We start from the raw sequence: 16352 nt of genomic DNA on the forward strand, positions 1-16352 counted from the left end.
ATAAGAACTGATTTATTAATTGGGAGAGAAATAACTTCCACTTGTGGTTCCACGATTTTTCGATAAGTCTCGTTTCTTCCCAACACACTAGTATTAGAACAAGGTTCAGTGTTCTTGTGTGATATAAATGTTAGCACAAGAAGTATGATTTTTTTGAATGATGTAAATTATCAACAATGGTAGAATAAAATAAAAGACTTTTATTTGAGAAGGCTTTGCATCGTCCTGTTTTGGCTACTTAAAAGCCTGAATCTAAGACTGATGAAGAATTGGAGTTTAGGCATCGCGAAATGTGTGGTTTTATTCGGCAGTTCATTGAGGAAAATAGTTACAATCACATTGATCAAGAGACACATGCACATACTATGTGGAACAAACTTGAAAATTTATATGCTTCAATGACTGACAGTAATAAGTTATTCTTGCTTAAAAGAATGATGCAACTGAAATATAAAGAAGGGTTATCCGTGGCTGATCATCTTAATGAATTTCAAGGAGTTATGAATCAGTTACTTGGTATGGGCATTAATTTTGATGATGGAATTATAGAGCTTTGGTGCTTGCTACTCTACCAGATTCTAGGGAAACATTTCATGTTTCACTTATCAATTCCACTTCCAATGGTTTTGTGACTAAGGAATTTGCCAAGAATGGTATGTTGAATTAATGAAGATGTGAGAAGGAGGTATCAGGGTTCTTCATCATCATATGAGGTTCTAGTTACTGAAAATAGGGGAGAAGTAAATACGGAAGAGAAAAGGGTAGAGATAAAAGCTGAAGTAAGTTGAGATCAAGATACAAAGATCTTGAACGTCATAATTGTGGCAAGATGGGTCATATCAAGAAATACTGTTACAAATGGAGGAGAGAGAACAAGGGTGGTATGTTAAACAAGAGAAGAAAGATCCCTAAAGTATCGATCGTGTTGCTACTACTACCTTTGGGTTGACTTTTTGAGTCCAATCCCTAGTTTTGATTATGACAAACTGCATGTTACTAATGTGTGTGCCTAAGTACTTGAACATGTTAATCATTCAGATCACACACATGAAAGTGAAGTGGAGGCCAGAAAGGACTTAAAACACATTATCCTAGCTGATTCCATGAAAAGTCAAGAGCAAAAGAAGAAGATATTTGTTTTTATTGTATATGTATTTTTGTTTCATTATTTGGTCTATAATAATTTATGGTCTGTAATAATTGCATCACATGCATAATAGGTGTTTATGCTCAACATGACCATAGATTGACCATAGGGAACCAAATGACCGTAGGACACCCTTCGATCGACCGACGCCGAATTTTTGGACTTAATTTAAAAACCCAAGCCATAGACTGACTTTAGGTCCCTAAACATCACATGAAAAGTCCCCTATAACTTAGAAGTTATAATTATGTGAACATGGGTGACTTCAAATGAAAATCAGGACTTAAATGCACACTATAAGTGTGTTTCGTTGATAGAACCCAAACCTACATAGAAGCTTCGATCGACCGAACCTAATAGAGTCAACTTGTTGACTATTCAGTCGACCATTTTGAAATGACTTGCACTGCACAGTTGACCAAACTGACACGTGGGTGATTCCCAACAACCTGTCGATCGAACCACTAGTTAAAATCTGACATGGTTGACCGAACCTCAGAATTTGGTCAACCGAACATGCCTTAGTCGACCGAACCTCGGAGGGTTCAAAATCACCTTAATACAGTCAACCAAAACCTCAGTTCAAAAATGTCACGGTCAACTGAACTTAGTGATATAGTCAACCGAAACTCTCGGGTTGTCCAATTTTTATCGAGGTAAAATCGAGGTTATTTTTAATTAACCATACTTAAACTTTTCCAAAAATACCAAATGAGTCCCAAACGGTTGTATTTTTTTGAGTGTCTATATATACTCCCTCATTTGGTTTGATTAGCACTGATTAGGAAAATTATTAGCCATAAAATTCTTTAAAATTATTTTTACTCATACTATTCATTTTGAACAAATTCTTTCAATCTTTCAAAATATATTTGCTTACTCTCCTCACTCTTTGATTTGAAAAACTATTCTTGAGGAGAATCATTTGTTCATACTCCTTGTTTTGAAAATAGATTTCAACTTGAAAGGGAGTTTGAACTTTTGAGTATTGTGCATTTTTCCATTCATTTTCAAGCATACAACTCTCATTTTGCATAATCTTTTGAAAATTATTTTTGAGAGTTAGCTTAGAGAGTTTTTCCTATAGTATTTTATATTGATAAATATTGATTGGGAAACTCTAGATTTGCTTAAGGTCTTGCATCTTCATTGCAAGTATCTAAAGCTTGCATATTTTTATTGATATATATATATATATATATATATATACATATACATATTTTTTGCAAGCTTTTATACTAATCTTTATTGGGCATTATATTGAAAAATATTTGTTGAGAATATTTGATTAGGTTTCCCAAGTTCCTTTGATTATTTGTTAATTATAATATCTTGAATCAAAGATCTTACTCACACATTCATTGATATACGCAAATTGTTGTGAGTTAATATTTTCACTTGACCAATCTCACCTGAGCATAAAAACTATTATTTGTGAGTGTATTGGTCATTGTTTGAGTGCATCGGTACATATCTGCTTATTATAGAAGCACTGTAATTGTACATGTTGATTGTGCTCAAGCTATATCTGTTATATTCCCGATGTGTGGTCAGAAGAGGAATACTTGCCCTATAAAAAGTCCTGGATTGGCTTTGACCCGGTTAAGAAAGTTAGGTGGCCCATCCTGTTAAGTTGTTGCATTAGGTTCCGCTTCACCCGTTAAGTGAGCCATAGTAGAATCCTCTTACTTGTCAGCTTGGGACGGGGACGTAGGCAGTATTGGCCAAACCTCGATAACATATCTGGTGTTAGTTTTATTTTCAAGAATTTACTTTCTGTACCTGTGTGTTTATGTTTATTGTTTAAATATTTGATTGAGTTTGTGATTACATAAAAAGACCCTAGGTTTGTGTAATACTACTGTTGGATTACTTGAACTTAAGAATAAATTTTAAATACCCAATCAATTCACCCCCCCTCTTGGTAATACACCAATTCCAACACTTTGATAATATAATGGTTGTTTATGATGAGAATATGATCAACCTAGCATGCGATGAGACAAGTTGGGTGATAGATACTGGTGCTTCACTTCATGTCACTTCACGAAAGGAATTCTTCACATCTTATACTCCTGGTAATTTTAGGGCACTGAAGATGCATAATAACGACTTCTCATAGGTTGTTGGCATGGGATATGTCAATTTAGAAACAAACAATGGAATAAAGTTAAAGCTCAGAAATGTCAAGCATGCACCAAATATCCTTTTGAATTTGATTTCAGTAGGAAAGCTTGATGAAGAGAGATTTTGTAATACCTTTAGTGAGGATCAGTATAAATTAACTAAAGGCTCCTTGGTTATAGCTCGAGGAAAGAAGTTCTCAAATCTATATTTGATGCAGGCTTCTATTTCTAAAAGCATTGTTAATATGACAGAAAATGAAAACTCAACTGAGTTATGACATAAATGGCTTAGTCACATGAGTGAAAAGGGGTTTAACTATTTATTGAGGAAGAATCAACTTTCTGGTTTGAATAGTGCTACACTGAAGAACTGTGCTCATTGCTTGGTTGGAAAACAAAAACAAGTCTCATTCAAGAGTCACCCTCCTTCAAGAAAATCATATTTTCTAGAGTTGGCACATTTCGATGTTTGTGGCCCTTTGAAGGGTTGAGAAATATAAGAAATTGAAATATGATATTTTACCTGAAATTTTATTATGATATGAATATCAGATGAAATTGTGTGGCTTATGATTTATATTGAGATATGTTTTAAATTGGGTTAATGATTTACCCTCAGAAATATGGGTTAATGAAATGTGTATTGATATATGGGGATTGAAATGTGAAAAATGATGAAAGCGATGTGTATTGAAATATATATATATATATATATATATATATATATATATATATATATCTTCTGAGAAATGAAGAATATGAGATATACAAATGTTTTATTGAGAAATGTGAATGATTTGAAATGAGATACATATATGTTATTATGAGATGAAATGAGTTGTGAATATTGATATATGATTTCTGAAGAATGGACATTGCAATGCAAATGCTGCAATGGAAAGATATGAAATGTGATTACTGATGTGAAAACATGAGAAATGTGAATATTACAAAGTGAATATTGCAATATGTATATGAAAATGAGAATATGAGAATGGGAAATATTGCAATGTAAAATTTTGCAATAAGAATATCGAATTATGAATAATGAAATGTGATAGATGAAATACCAATACCACATAAAAATTGTGGGTATGTGGTAGTGAAAACCTTGATCGATGGATATGGAAACCCTAATGATAGGTTGTGATATTGAGCGTGGTATCGTTGCTAGTAAAGACAGTGTAACCACACGGACTCATGGAGCGTGTGGCGTGACAGTCGATTGAGCTATTTAGTAGAGTTGTGGTGCTCCCTCAGTGTGAATCATGGCTTTTGGCCAGCTAGTCGTACTATAGACGTGAGATATATGATATGATATTTTGATCTAACCGGGTCGGCCAACCACGGTTAGATCCAGCCTTTGGGCTGCACAACCTCGACCATGGGGTGAAGCATGGCGTAGAATATGGAGATAGACCTTGACCATGGGGTGAAGCATGGCATTGAAAAATATCTAGTGTGTATTTGCGTTGGCAAATAAAAATTCCTTTGGGAGATCGAGCCACTTCAATGCCTAATAAATACCGTAGGGGACCAAGATCTTTGATACGGAAATGGTTGTTTAAAAAATTACAGAGAAGGGAAATGGAGGTAAAGGAGCTGCTAACAACAATTATGTCATCGACATAGACAAGGAGAGATGTGAAACCACTAGAAGTTAGATAAGTAAAAAGGTTGTAATCAACCTTGGATTGTTGGAAACCAAAACAGATTAAAGATTGAAAAAATTTATCATACCATTGTCGTGATGCTTGTTCGAGGCCATAAAGGCTTTTGAGTAGTCTGCAAACTTGGCCTGGGCGACCTTTAGTGTATCTCGGAGGCTTCTTATACATATATATATATATATATATATATATATATATATATATCTTCATGTAAATCACCATGAATGAAAGCATTGTTAATGTCAAACTGCTGCAAATGCCATCCTTTAATGGCAGCCAAGGTAAGCAGGGTGCGAACGATAACAATTTTGGCAACACGAGAAAAAGTTTCATGAAAATCCACTACCTTTTGCTGAGTAAAACCACAAGCAACTACGCGTGCTTTCTTTCTTCCAAGAGTACCATCAAAATTTTATTTGCTTTTACACACATATTTGCAATCAATTGGAGATTTCCCGGGAGGTAAATCTGTAAGGACCCAGATGCTGTTGAGTTCTAAGGCAGAAATTTTGGTTTCCATTGCTTTGCACCAATCAGGGTCCTTGGCAGCTTGATTGAAAGATTATGGGTCTTGTTGTGAAGAAATGGTAGAAGAAAATAAAGCAAAAGAAGGTGATAAATGTGCATAAGAAATAGAAGAAGACAGAGGAAAAGAAATACCTGGGTGAGGGGCTACCATGTCCACTGGTTGGTTGGAGGAGATGGAGCTGGCCTATTGGTAATGAAAGTCCTATAAATAATGAGAAGCTATTCTGACACGAGTGGATCTGCGAAGGGGGGGGGGGATGTGATGGAATAGTAGGGTTGATTAAGGGAGGAGAATCTGTGGAAGGTGAAGTTATATGTGGTGATAATGCTACAAGTAAATTGGGAAATGGAGAAATGGGAGGAGGTGAGATAAATGAGGAAGGTGGGGAGGAATTGTCTGAGGAAGGATGTAATGATGCAAATTGTATGGGATAAGGAGAGGGTAAAGATAAAGATATAGGAGGGGATGTAGGGGTAGTTAGTTGATGGAAGGGAAAGATGTGTTCATGGAATGTAACATCCCTAGATATGAAAACATACTTGGTATTGAGATCAAGCAATTTGTAGCCTTTTATACCAAAGGGATAACCAAGGAAAACACAATGTCGACCTCTTGGATCAAATTTGTGGCGACTTTGGGAGAGGGTGGAAGCAAAACAAAGGCACCCAAATACTTTCATGTGAGAGTATGTGAGAAGCTTGTTAAACAAGAGCTCAAATGGTGTTTTATTTGAAAGTAATGGACTAGGAATGTGATTAATAATGTAAGTAGTTGTAAGGATGCAATCTACCCAATACATGAGAGGGAGGTTGGATTGAATTCTTAAGGCTTGGGCAATGTTTAATAAGTGCTGGTGTTTATGTTCAACCTTTCCATTTTGTTGCAGAGTTTCCACACAAGTTTGTTGATGAATAATGCCTCATTTGTTGAAGAATTCAGACATTTGAAATTCAAGACCATTATCACTGCGAAGGATTTGAACTTTGGTGTGAAATTGAGTGTCAACCAAATTGTGAAAAAACCTCAATACATTTCCTAGCATCAAATTTGAGTTTAAGCAAATATATCCAAGTACACCGAGAATAGTCATCAACGATGGTTAAAAAATATTTGGTGCCATCATATGCCGTAATGGAATGAAGTCCCCATATATGACAATGTATGAGTTTGAAAAAAGTTGTACTATGGTGAGTACTATCAGGAAATGAAAGATGATGATGCTTTGCAAGTGGACAAACAAGACATGGATTCTTATCAGAAACAGTGAAATTATGATTACTAATACAAGGATCTTTGATTACATGAAGCTTTGAAAGAGGAGTATGACCCAATCGACAATGCTAGAGATCAGAAATCAGATTCACATCCTTGGAAATTGCTGAAACATAAATGGTTTTATGGAATGAAATGGGAAAGTGGTCAAAAAGAGTTGTAGGAGGGACTGGAGTAGTAATCAGATTGTAAAGTCCAGCTTTCATCTCACCCATGCCAATCGTGGTCCATGACAAAAGGTCCTAAATAAAACAAAATTGGGAAAGGAAAAGAACACAACAAGAAAAAGAGTTGATTAGCTATTTTACAGAAACCAAATTGAAATGAAATGAAGGAACACATAAAACATTGTGTAAAGTTAATTTTGGATTGATACGGACAATAGCAATATGGGAAACAGGAGCCGTTTGACCATTAGGTAGCTTACAACAAATGAAACGGAAGATGTTATTGAAGAAAAGAAGGAAGTGTTGCAGATCATGTGATCTGTAGCTCCTGTGTCTAGTAACCAAGGAGTATGTGAAAATGAAGAGATACCCTTCATGTTGTGTGGGTGTGAACAATCTGCCTGGACATTGTTGACTGAATGCGTAGCAATGGGAATCTTAGTAGGCTGCAAAAGAGCCAACAACTGTTGGTATTGAGTTTTGGTGAAGGTCATCTTGTCATTTGAGATTTCTTCTGCTGGGTCCAGAGAAGACATGTTAGAAAATGGATTATACTGCATGGGTTTGCCATGAAACTTGTGGCTTGGTGGATAACCATGCAGTTTATAGCACTTTGCAGCAATATGTCATGTCATATGACAGTGGGTGCAAGTTAGGGGTTGAGAAATTCCAGCTTTAAATCAAACATCAAGAGTGTGGTCTTGAATTTTGCAATGGGTGCAAAATGGTCTGTTATGTTTGGATGATTTGGAATGTTTAGGAGAGGGTTTATATGAAGAATAAGATCAGTTAATAGTAAGTGGCAAAAGAGGGGAGATTAGGTACCATGAAATGTTGTAGTTCTCGCTGTTGAACCATAGAAAAAACTTTGTTTATGGGAGGTAATGGATCCAAGATCATAATCTGATCACGGGTGGCATTAAATGAATCATTAAGGCCCATAAGAAATTGGATTACACAATCCCTTTGATATCGATCAAGAAGAACAACCAACTTACCATAGGTACAGTCAGGTAAGGGATCATACAAAAGAAGCTCATCCCACAGAGTCTTCAGTTTGCCAAAATAAATAGAAACAGAGTCATTGTCTTGGGTGAGACTTGTTAATGCCTTTTTGATTTGAAAAATGCGATGACCATTTGATTGAGTGAATCGTTCTTGGTGTTCTTTCCAAACCTGAGCAGCATCGTCCACCAAAGCCATGCTGGATTTGAGAGATGGATTTATGGAGTAATGCAACTAGGAAACCACCAGATCATTGCATCGCTCCCATGCATCAAAAAGTGGATCTAAGGTGGAACTTGGTCTGGAGAAGGTACCATTGATGAAGCCGAGCTTATTTTTGGCACGGAGAGCTCTGCACATGGCTCTCGACCAAGTAGTGTAGTTATCGGAAGTGAAGAGATCATGGACTAAGGGAAGAGACGAATTATCTCCATGGTCAAGTCGATAGGGGTTGGTTGGGTTGGAGAAATCCAGAAAAGAGGATTTGGATGAGTTAGGAGCTTCAGCAGCCATTAAAATAAAGGGTTCTTATGCTGAACCTAGCTCTGATACCATGTAAGAATAACAGAAGAAAAAAAAGAAAGCAGCTGCTACAGAAAAGGCCTTGAACTGTATTAATTTTCTGTGTGTATGAACTGTACACGATCCTGTTTATTTATACAGGAAAAGGAAAAAAATAGATTGTAACTACTAAAAAATATTCTAACAACTAGTTAAAACAAACTGTGCAATTACATAATTATACAAAGACACCTCAGCTGTGAATGAAGCTATTTTGTAAATTTCCTGAACTATCATCACATGAGGTGTACCCAGCTAATGTAGGATGAGGTTCAGTTGTAGCATGAACATGGGACTACTCTGATAGGTGGTGGTGTGGTTGTGGTGGAGGTAGTGTAGGGCGGTCGGAGCTGGTGAAGAACATGAGACTAGAGGATGAGAGAGGAGAGGGTGGGAAAATGAAAGAGATGGATAATGTGTGGGTGAGGTGTGAACAGTGGATATGGAGACCCCCCTCTGCCTGTGCGAGACTCTCTTTATAGAGTCCAACAACTCAATTGGCGCACAAAACAATTTAACAGAAGAATTGGCACCCAAAAATAGTTCTAACAAAAGAATCTTTTCCCTTACGCGCGCAGTTCTATTAACGGGGTATCAAGCGCACTACTTTTCCCTTTTTATTTTTTTTCTTTTTGAATTTCTTGTATTTTTGCTGATGTACCCCCACCTTCCTTTAACCGCAACATTTGTTTGTACACTCTTATCCTTTTCCCCTTATTTTGAATTCCTTTTGTTTTTTGTTTTTTGTTTATACATGTACACAAATACATACATACATACATATATACATATATATATATATATATATATATATATATATATATATATTGGTACTCAACTTGGTATTTTCTCATGCATTTCTTTTTTGTATTTTTTGTTGCTTTAATAGTAACAACAACAACAGCAACCACAATAATAATAATAATAATAATAATAATAATAATAATAATAATAATAATAATAATAATAAATAAATAAATAATTAATTAATTAATTAATTATATAGTAACAACACCTTTGTTATATTTGGCCTGGACAAAATGGGGTGTCTACAATATATATTCTGATATGACTGGAGATATTGAATCTGAAAAATCTACTTTGGGTTACTTGATCACTTTTACAGGGATAGCTATGGCTTCGCAATTCAAATTGCAAAAATGTGTTGCATTGTCAACTAATGAATTAGAGTTTATTGTAGTGATCGTTGTGTGCAAGGAATTGATTTGGATGAAGAGATTTATGCAGGAACTGGGCTTTACATAGAAGAGGTATGTGTTATTTTGTGATAGCAAAAATGTTTTTCATCTTGGTAAGAATTCAACCTTTCATGTAAGGACTAAACATGTTGATCTAAGGTATCATTAGATACAGGATGTTCTAGATGCTAAACTGCTACAACTCGAGAAAAGTCATACTGATGATAATGGTGTTGATATGTTGACTAAGACCTTACCAAGAGGAAAGTTTGAAACTTGTTGCTTGATCACCGGGGTGGTGAGTACCTCCAAATAGTTGGGAAGGGGAGATTTGTTGAGTTTGGGTATCCCTTCTACATGGGGAGACCCATTTAACCTTTTAGCCCATTTTCCTTAGGCTTATTATTGGAATTTTTTATATGTCTTTTTACACCTCATTTAAGTAAAGAAAATTAGGGTTGGCAATGTATAATTCCATCATAAAAGTCAAAGAGAGTGTGTTGCAAAAAGAGGTAGAGCAACGTTGAGAAAATATGAGTTTTTGCAATAGTGTGCAATTTTGATCAACCGATGAATGGAGAATATGTTGTCCGATCGACCTAATTTTTTTTTTTTCTGTTGATAAAGGAATCATAAACCCTGATTTTGAACGGTTAGAGTGGTCATCCAATTACTTTAGTGTCAGATATCGACTTTTGAACAGTAACCACATTGAGAAAATCTGGGGTTTTTTTGTAATGGTGTGCAGTTTTGATCAACCGACTATTAGAGAGACATCGGTGATCTGATCAAGCTTTTTTTTTTTTTAATAGATAGAGAACACATGGACTCTAATTTTTAACGGTTGGATTGGTCGTCCAAGTATTGTAGCATTAAATATTGGGTTTGAACAGAAACTATATTTTTTGATGAAATTTTCAACTTTTCCCCTTTGATTTTTAAGATCTCTTATTGTTAACTGAAAATGGAGTTATGTACTCATTGTAATAATTGAAAAATGAGATCTTGTACCCACACTTTTATCATAGTGAAGTTTGTGGGTGGACTCTTAACTCCTGTGGTTTTTACCCTTTGATTTGAAGGAGTTTTCCACGTAAAATTGTGTGGCTCGTGTGATTGATATTTGTAATTATTTTAGAACTGATTTTGTCCTGCGTAAAATATATATTTGTATTATTGTCATATCATAATAACTGATTTTGTTAATTGGAAGAGAAAGAACTTTCGATTGTGTTTTTGCGATTTTTCAGCAAGTCTTATTTCTTCACAACACATTATCCATAGGAAGGACGCCCATTAGGACTATAATCAAATTTCTGCATAGTATTTTAACAATTTTCTTGAAAGATAAGGTACTATAATACAAAATTCCTCCCTATTCCAAAGAAATGTTCAAGGGGCTAATTTGCAAATTAAAAATATTGGGATCAAGACAAATTATTGTTTTAATATAATTAAAATTAAGAAAAAGTTAAATATTATTCATGTCCAAAACCAATTTTATTCATTCATTTATTATATATATATTTTTTATTTTTTTCTTACTTTTCTTTGAAAAAAGTGAATTCTTTTATTTTATTTTATATTCTTGAAGTTTCAAATAGAGGTTTAAAAAAATGTAAAGAAAAATTTATTCCCATCATTCCCCTTATTATTATTATTATTATTATTATTATTATTATTATTAAATTCAGCCATTCTTAGACAGTGATAGAGATTGGTGGGGAAAGAAATTTAACTACAATGTGAAGGAGAAAAGGACCAAAGGCAAGAGAGCTATTCCTGCCAATTTCCATACTATATAAAGTCATCCTCTTTCTTATTAGTCCAAGTGAAAATGGACCCAATAAAAGAAATATCCCAAGATCCAAAATTAAACTAAAAATTCGAACTTGAGCTTTGGATTGCAAAATAAATATTTTCTAAAATAAGATAGAATATAGTACATATTTTGAAAATATAGGTAATAGTTATTCTTTATACATTTCTTATTATTTTATTTAATATGTAATAAGAAAAGCATAAGTATTTATATGGTTAAATATGAAAATAATTATTCCTTGTTATGTACTCATTATAAAAAAATTTCACGTTCTTATTTACTTTATAGCATTAACATAATTTTTTACATAACTAATTATAACTGACCTATTGTAACTAATTTATTTTTAAGAATAGGCATTTTGTAAATCGAACATAGGTTAAGGTATTTTTCTCTTGAATTTTACAAGGGAGCGGGGGGTCATATGGGATTGGGATAGGGGTAGGAGGGGGTGGGGAATTAGGAGATGAGGGTTTTCTCAAACTGGGGAAAAAAAATCAAACTAGAAATTCCAAAAACAAGCAAATAACGGACCGTTGCTTTCAAAAATGTCTTTCTCGGTATTAAAATCGTTGAACAAGATCCAAGAGATATTTGTAATATCCTTTGAGAAGACAAGCAATTCATATATAACAAAGTTATTTTGAAAGTACAAATTTTGAGTTTTGAATTTGAATTTGAATTTGACAGTTCACACATTATTATTCACCGACAAACGGTCTTCGGCGTAAAACAAATCCAAGGGCTCGTTATAGTTGCCAAGGGTAAAAAATTATTAAAACAAAATTTAGATCATCTTTTTCTATTCATATGCTAACTAGCTAGCTAGTTCCACGTGCGATTGTCACTTATTAATAACTAATAGTATTATAAGCTTGAAAAGACCAAAGTGGCTCCACTGGTCACTTGTGTTCGACAGTTGTAAAGGATAAGAAATGACCGAAAAGTGATTTTCATAAGTACTTATACTTTTTCGATAAAGATAATAAGATGATCAATCAAAATAATTTTGTCATAATCCCCATATTCTATTTACAATACTCATTCACGCACGTTACCTTACCTTTAAAAAAGAGAATTAAAAAGTAACACATCATTACGAGAGAAAAAGTCATCCTTTGTTTTCTTGCATTTCGTGGTTACAAAATTTATAGTTTGTATTGTCACCAAACACAAATAAATTCTACACTTATTATAAAACTTCTATCACCATGCATTATTCTTATTAGTTAATTAATTAAGCTTGTACTATTCTTTTTCTTCGATTTTAAAGCATGAATGCAATTCAACCCCAACCCATTTGCTGGATCATTATGTATTTTGTTTCATTCTACTTAATGACAACCGTTGGGTGTGGGCCTGAGGTGGCAATTGATGAGAATTGTAATTAAGAAAAAACCAAGGCCCTTATTGGAAGGGCATATATATATTAAAAGAAATTATTAGGTATATTAGCTGAATATATCAAATTTAATATAATTTTATTATGTATATACACACAATGTGATCCATTGACTATCTATATTTAGATAATTGATAGAATAAGTGAGTCAGCAATGATTCAACTTAAAAATTGAATTCAAAAATTCATATAATGTTCATTTTTATTTTATTTTTTATTTTGATAATTCTAGGACTCCAGCCACCATTGCATTTCTTTGGACACCATGGTACAGCACCAAACTCGGAGGATGAAAACTGCCCGCCCATTGACGTATCCTTGGTAAGTCACCAGCATAATGTCTTAAGGGGGAATCGAACTTGTGACCATGTTTAGTTTTATTATTAGACTGCATCGTAGGCATGTAACTAGTTTCAAAAAAATATACATGGAAAGAAAAATTGTATTTTAAGTTTAGTGTCTAAATTTAATATCAAACATTGAGGGTCTATTTGACATCAATCATGGTTTCTTTTTTTTGTTACACAGTAAAAAAAAAAAAAAAAACATTTTATAGACACACGTTTGTTTGTTTTGTCAGTTTCTTATTTACGTTTTTTATTTCTAATTATTACAAAAAATTAAAAATTAAATTTTATGATTTTTAACTATTTTGGCAAACTCTAGGTAGAAAATTTTAATATTCATAAATAGTTTTTTTATTAAAACATTCATATTATACAAATTATTTAATTTTTTATAAAAAATTAAATAATTTTTATAATAATCTTAATTAATTCTTTTTTACCGACTCTTTTGTAAAAGATTGTTTTAAAAGTCATAGGAGATCAAATTAAGAGAAAATCTTAAACATTACCCTATCAAACAAATTTTAATGTTACTAGTCATAAAATTTTATGTTTTAAGAAAACTTCAATCCTCGTATGATAAATTTTTGTTCTTCATAGAACTTCCCAATCGGCATGAAGAGAAGCACTACAAAAAAATATATATTTTGCAATCTTCTAGTTTACACAATTAGATGACCCAAATTTGTTTGTATTAATAAAGCATTAACGTAGCTATATGTGATGGCACATATTATTTTACATATTAGGCGTCAAAATTTTAATACACAAATACCTGGAAAATAAGTAAGGCCAGATTGCACAGTTAACTGAAAAAAAAAAGCTTATGTATAAGGAAAAAAAGTTAAAAACAAAAAGAAAAAAGAAATCTAGAGAGAGAGAGAGAGAGGGAGAGAGAGGGCGTGGGGATGTAGGAAAGCCATGTTTGGGAAACGAGAAAATTAAAGAAAATCACACAACCTCAACAGCAGTGCAATGCAGATTAGGCAGCTTCTCCAGCAAATCCATGGTTAACATGGAAGCCCTGGGCTTCTGCAATTCCTGAGGACCGCCACTACTGCTTGAATTACTTGAACTACTACTACTTCTAAGATAATCACGATCGCTACCAGTAGCGTTCATGGAGGACATGAACAGGGTGGAGGGGGTGAAGGCAGTTCTCTCGCAGACGGGGCTCAGCCACTTGGCCTGCATGTACCTCTGCTTCCGCCACGGCCCCATGTGCATCTTCCTCTGCTTCATGCACCTCTTTGCCGCCGCGCACACCGCCCTTATCACTCCCTCCGCCCTCTCCACCTTTCCCACGAACACCTCCGGCAGCCGCCGCACCAGCCGGCTGTACTCCTCGCTCGCCCTCGCCATCTCGAACTCCGCCCGGAAGTTCGTCTCTATTATCACCCTCATCTCCCCTCCTCTCTTCGAGCTCGATTTCTCAACCACGTCCAAAAATCTGTGCTCCCCTGCAGCATAATAATTTTCAAAATTATAAACCCCAATTCGAATTTGATCGTGCAGAAAAAGATCCAAATATATATATATATATATATATATACATATATATATATATATATATATATCTGTATGTATATACCTGATGGAATGTCAGGGGAGCTTCTCCACTTCGTCTTGCAAATGGCGCAATTGAAGCCGGCGCTTTGCAGGCGGGCGCAGACTTCTCTCATCTCACAAATCCGGCAGCCGCCACCGGTCGCCGGTCTTCCGCAAACGCAGACGGCGGCCCCCGCCATCCTTGCTTCCTTCAGAGCTTCTTTTGTGGCGTTCCTAATTTTGGCTTCCAGAGCGCTGCTCCTGCACAAGGTCGTCTGCAAATTCAATGAACAAAGGTAAATAAATTTTTTTTTTTTCGTAAATTTCTTTCTTTGAGAAATTAATATCATAATTAAATTGCATATGCCTGTGGAGATGACACTGGAATAATAGAAATTTAAACTTTTACCAAAGAAACATTTATATTAAACTGGGAAATAAATTAATATTTCATTAATTTGAATGTATTTTACAGACGGAAATGGAATAAAAATTAAAATACAAATATCGAAAATTATGAGAAACAATTTCATTCTCTTCTTTCCTATCAAGCAAATTAAATTTTTAAATATTTATTAGAACTGACGTTCTGGCTAAATACAGAAACATACTTAAGATATATATTCGCGAAACGTAATTTTTTATACAAAGATATCAAATAGGAATCCGATATGCAACCAGAATACATACTTAGAAACATCAAATATTGTTCCAGAAAAAATAAAAAAGAAACCAATATGCAATAAATAAATAAATAAACAAATTTTTTAGAGAATTAATCAAAATGAAACATACCTGCAGAAATTGGTGTTGGCTCTCCCAAAAGGCACTGTTCTCCTCCGCATTACCACAGCTTTCTCTCTCCTCATCTCCATCTTCCTCCATCATTCCAGAAACATCTACGTTTCCGCAACACCCTTCGCTGCCGGAGCTCTCCTGCGACCCGTCGCCGCCCTCCTCCAAAAACCCAAAATCCATGTCCGACAGACTCGCCGTCGGCTGCCCGGAAAATTCACAGTGAATCAAAAGCCGGCGACCCGCCGAAATTCTCGCCGTTGCTCCGGCCATTCCCACCTCAATTCTATTTCTCTTCGTCCCTGACTCGGTGAGTCGGTGGTTAATTTGCCCAAGAAGGTCCGACTTGGCATCGGTCAGGGCGACAACGCGGCGTTTATATACTAATATTTGACCGGTTGGTGGGACCCAGTCGTGCGCACGTGGACAGACAAGGCGCCGCGCACATGACTGTACGCTCGACCGCCGACGTGGCGGATTCCTACTGGAGAATGCGCATCGGGACACTCTTGGAATTTTTCGGTGGTATGTTGACGAGCCAGCATGGATCCACGTCAGACGGCTCAATAATTCCGGATATGCACTCGCATATTCTGGAAAATCATGATTAAATTTTGGCCGTTGGATTTAAGAGATTATTAAATCGTGGAAAGCGAGATCCCTATCCTAACCTATGGTGGTGTGGGCCCCTGCAATAGATTGATTTGACAGGATGTTCGGTGGGGTCACGCGTGGCAGCATCTGAGTCGTCGATGTAGAGCT

At 35.1% G+C, this 16352-nt stretch overlaps 1 protein-coding gene across 1 annotated transcript; it reads right to left on the reverse strand.

Moving 5' to 3' along the window:
- Positions 1–13922: 13922 nt before the first annotated feature.
- On the reverse strand, positions 13923–15938 carry LOC131144930 (uncharacterized). The gene is made up of 3 exons (XM_058093893.1): positions 15591–15938; positions 14839–15070; positions 13923–14707 (listed from the first exon to the last, which is right to left on the reverse strand). Exons 1-3 carry the CDS (start codon positions 15861–15863, stop codon positions 14199–14201), a joined length of 1014 nt encoding a protein of 337 aa, XP_057949876.1. The 5' UTR covers positions 15864–15938; the 3' UTR covers positions 13923–14198.
- Between the last annotated feature and the right edge of the window lie 414 nt (positions 15939–16352).

The sequence above is a fragment of the Malania oleifera genome, chromosome 12 (genome assembly GCF_029873635.1).
Source record: "Malania oleifera isolate guangnan ecotype guangnan chromosome 12, ASM2987363v1, whole genome shotgun sequence".
Lineage (NCBI taxonomy): Eukaryota > Viridiplantae > Streptophyta > Magnoliopsida > Santalales > Ximeniaceae > Malania > Malania oleifera.

What these genes read in the sequence shown, in the direction of transcription:
- LOC131144930 (XM_058093893.1), bottom strand. Translation starts at nt 15,863, where the DNA reads ATGGCCGGAGCAACGGCGAGAATTTCGGCGGGTCGCCGGCTTTTGATT. An exon ending in GCCAACACCAATTTCTGCAG is followed by an intron (nt 15,071 to 15,590) that starts GTATGTTTCATT and finishes TTGAATTTGCAG; the next exon opens with ACGACCTTGTGCAGGAGCAG. An exon ending in CTCCCCTGACATTCCATCAG is followed by an intron (nt 14,708 to 14,838) that starts GTATATACATAC and finishes ATTATGCTGCAG; the next exon opens with GGGAGCACAGATTTTTGGAC.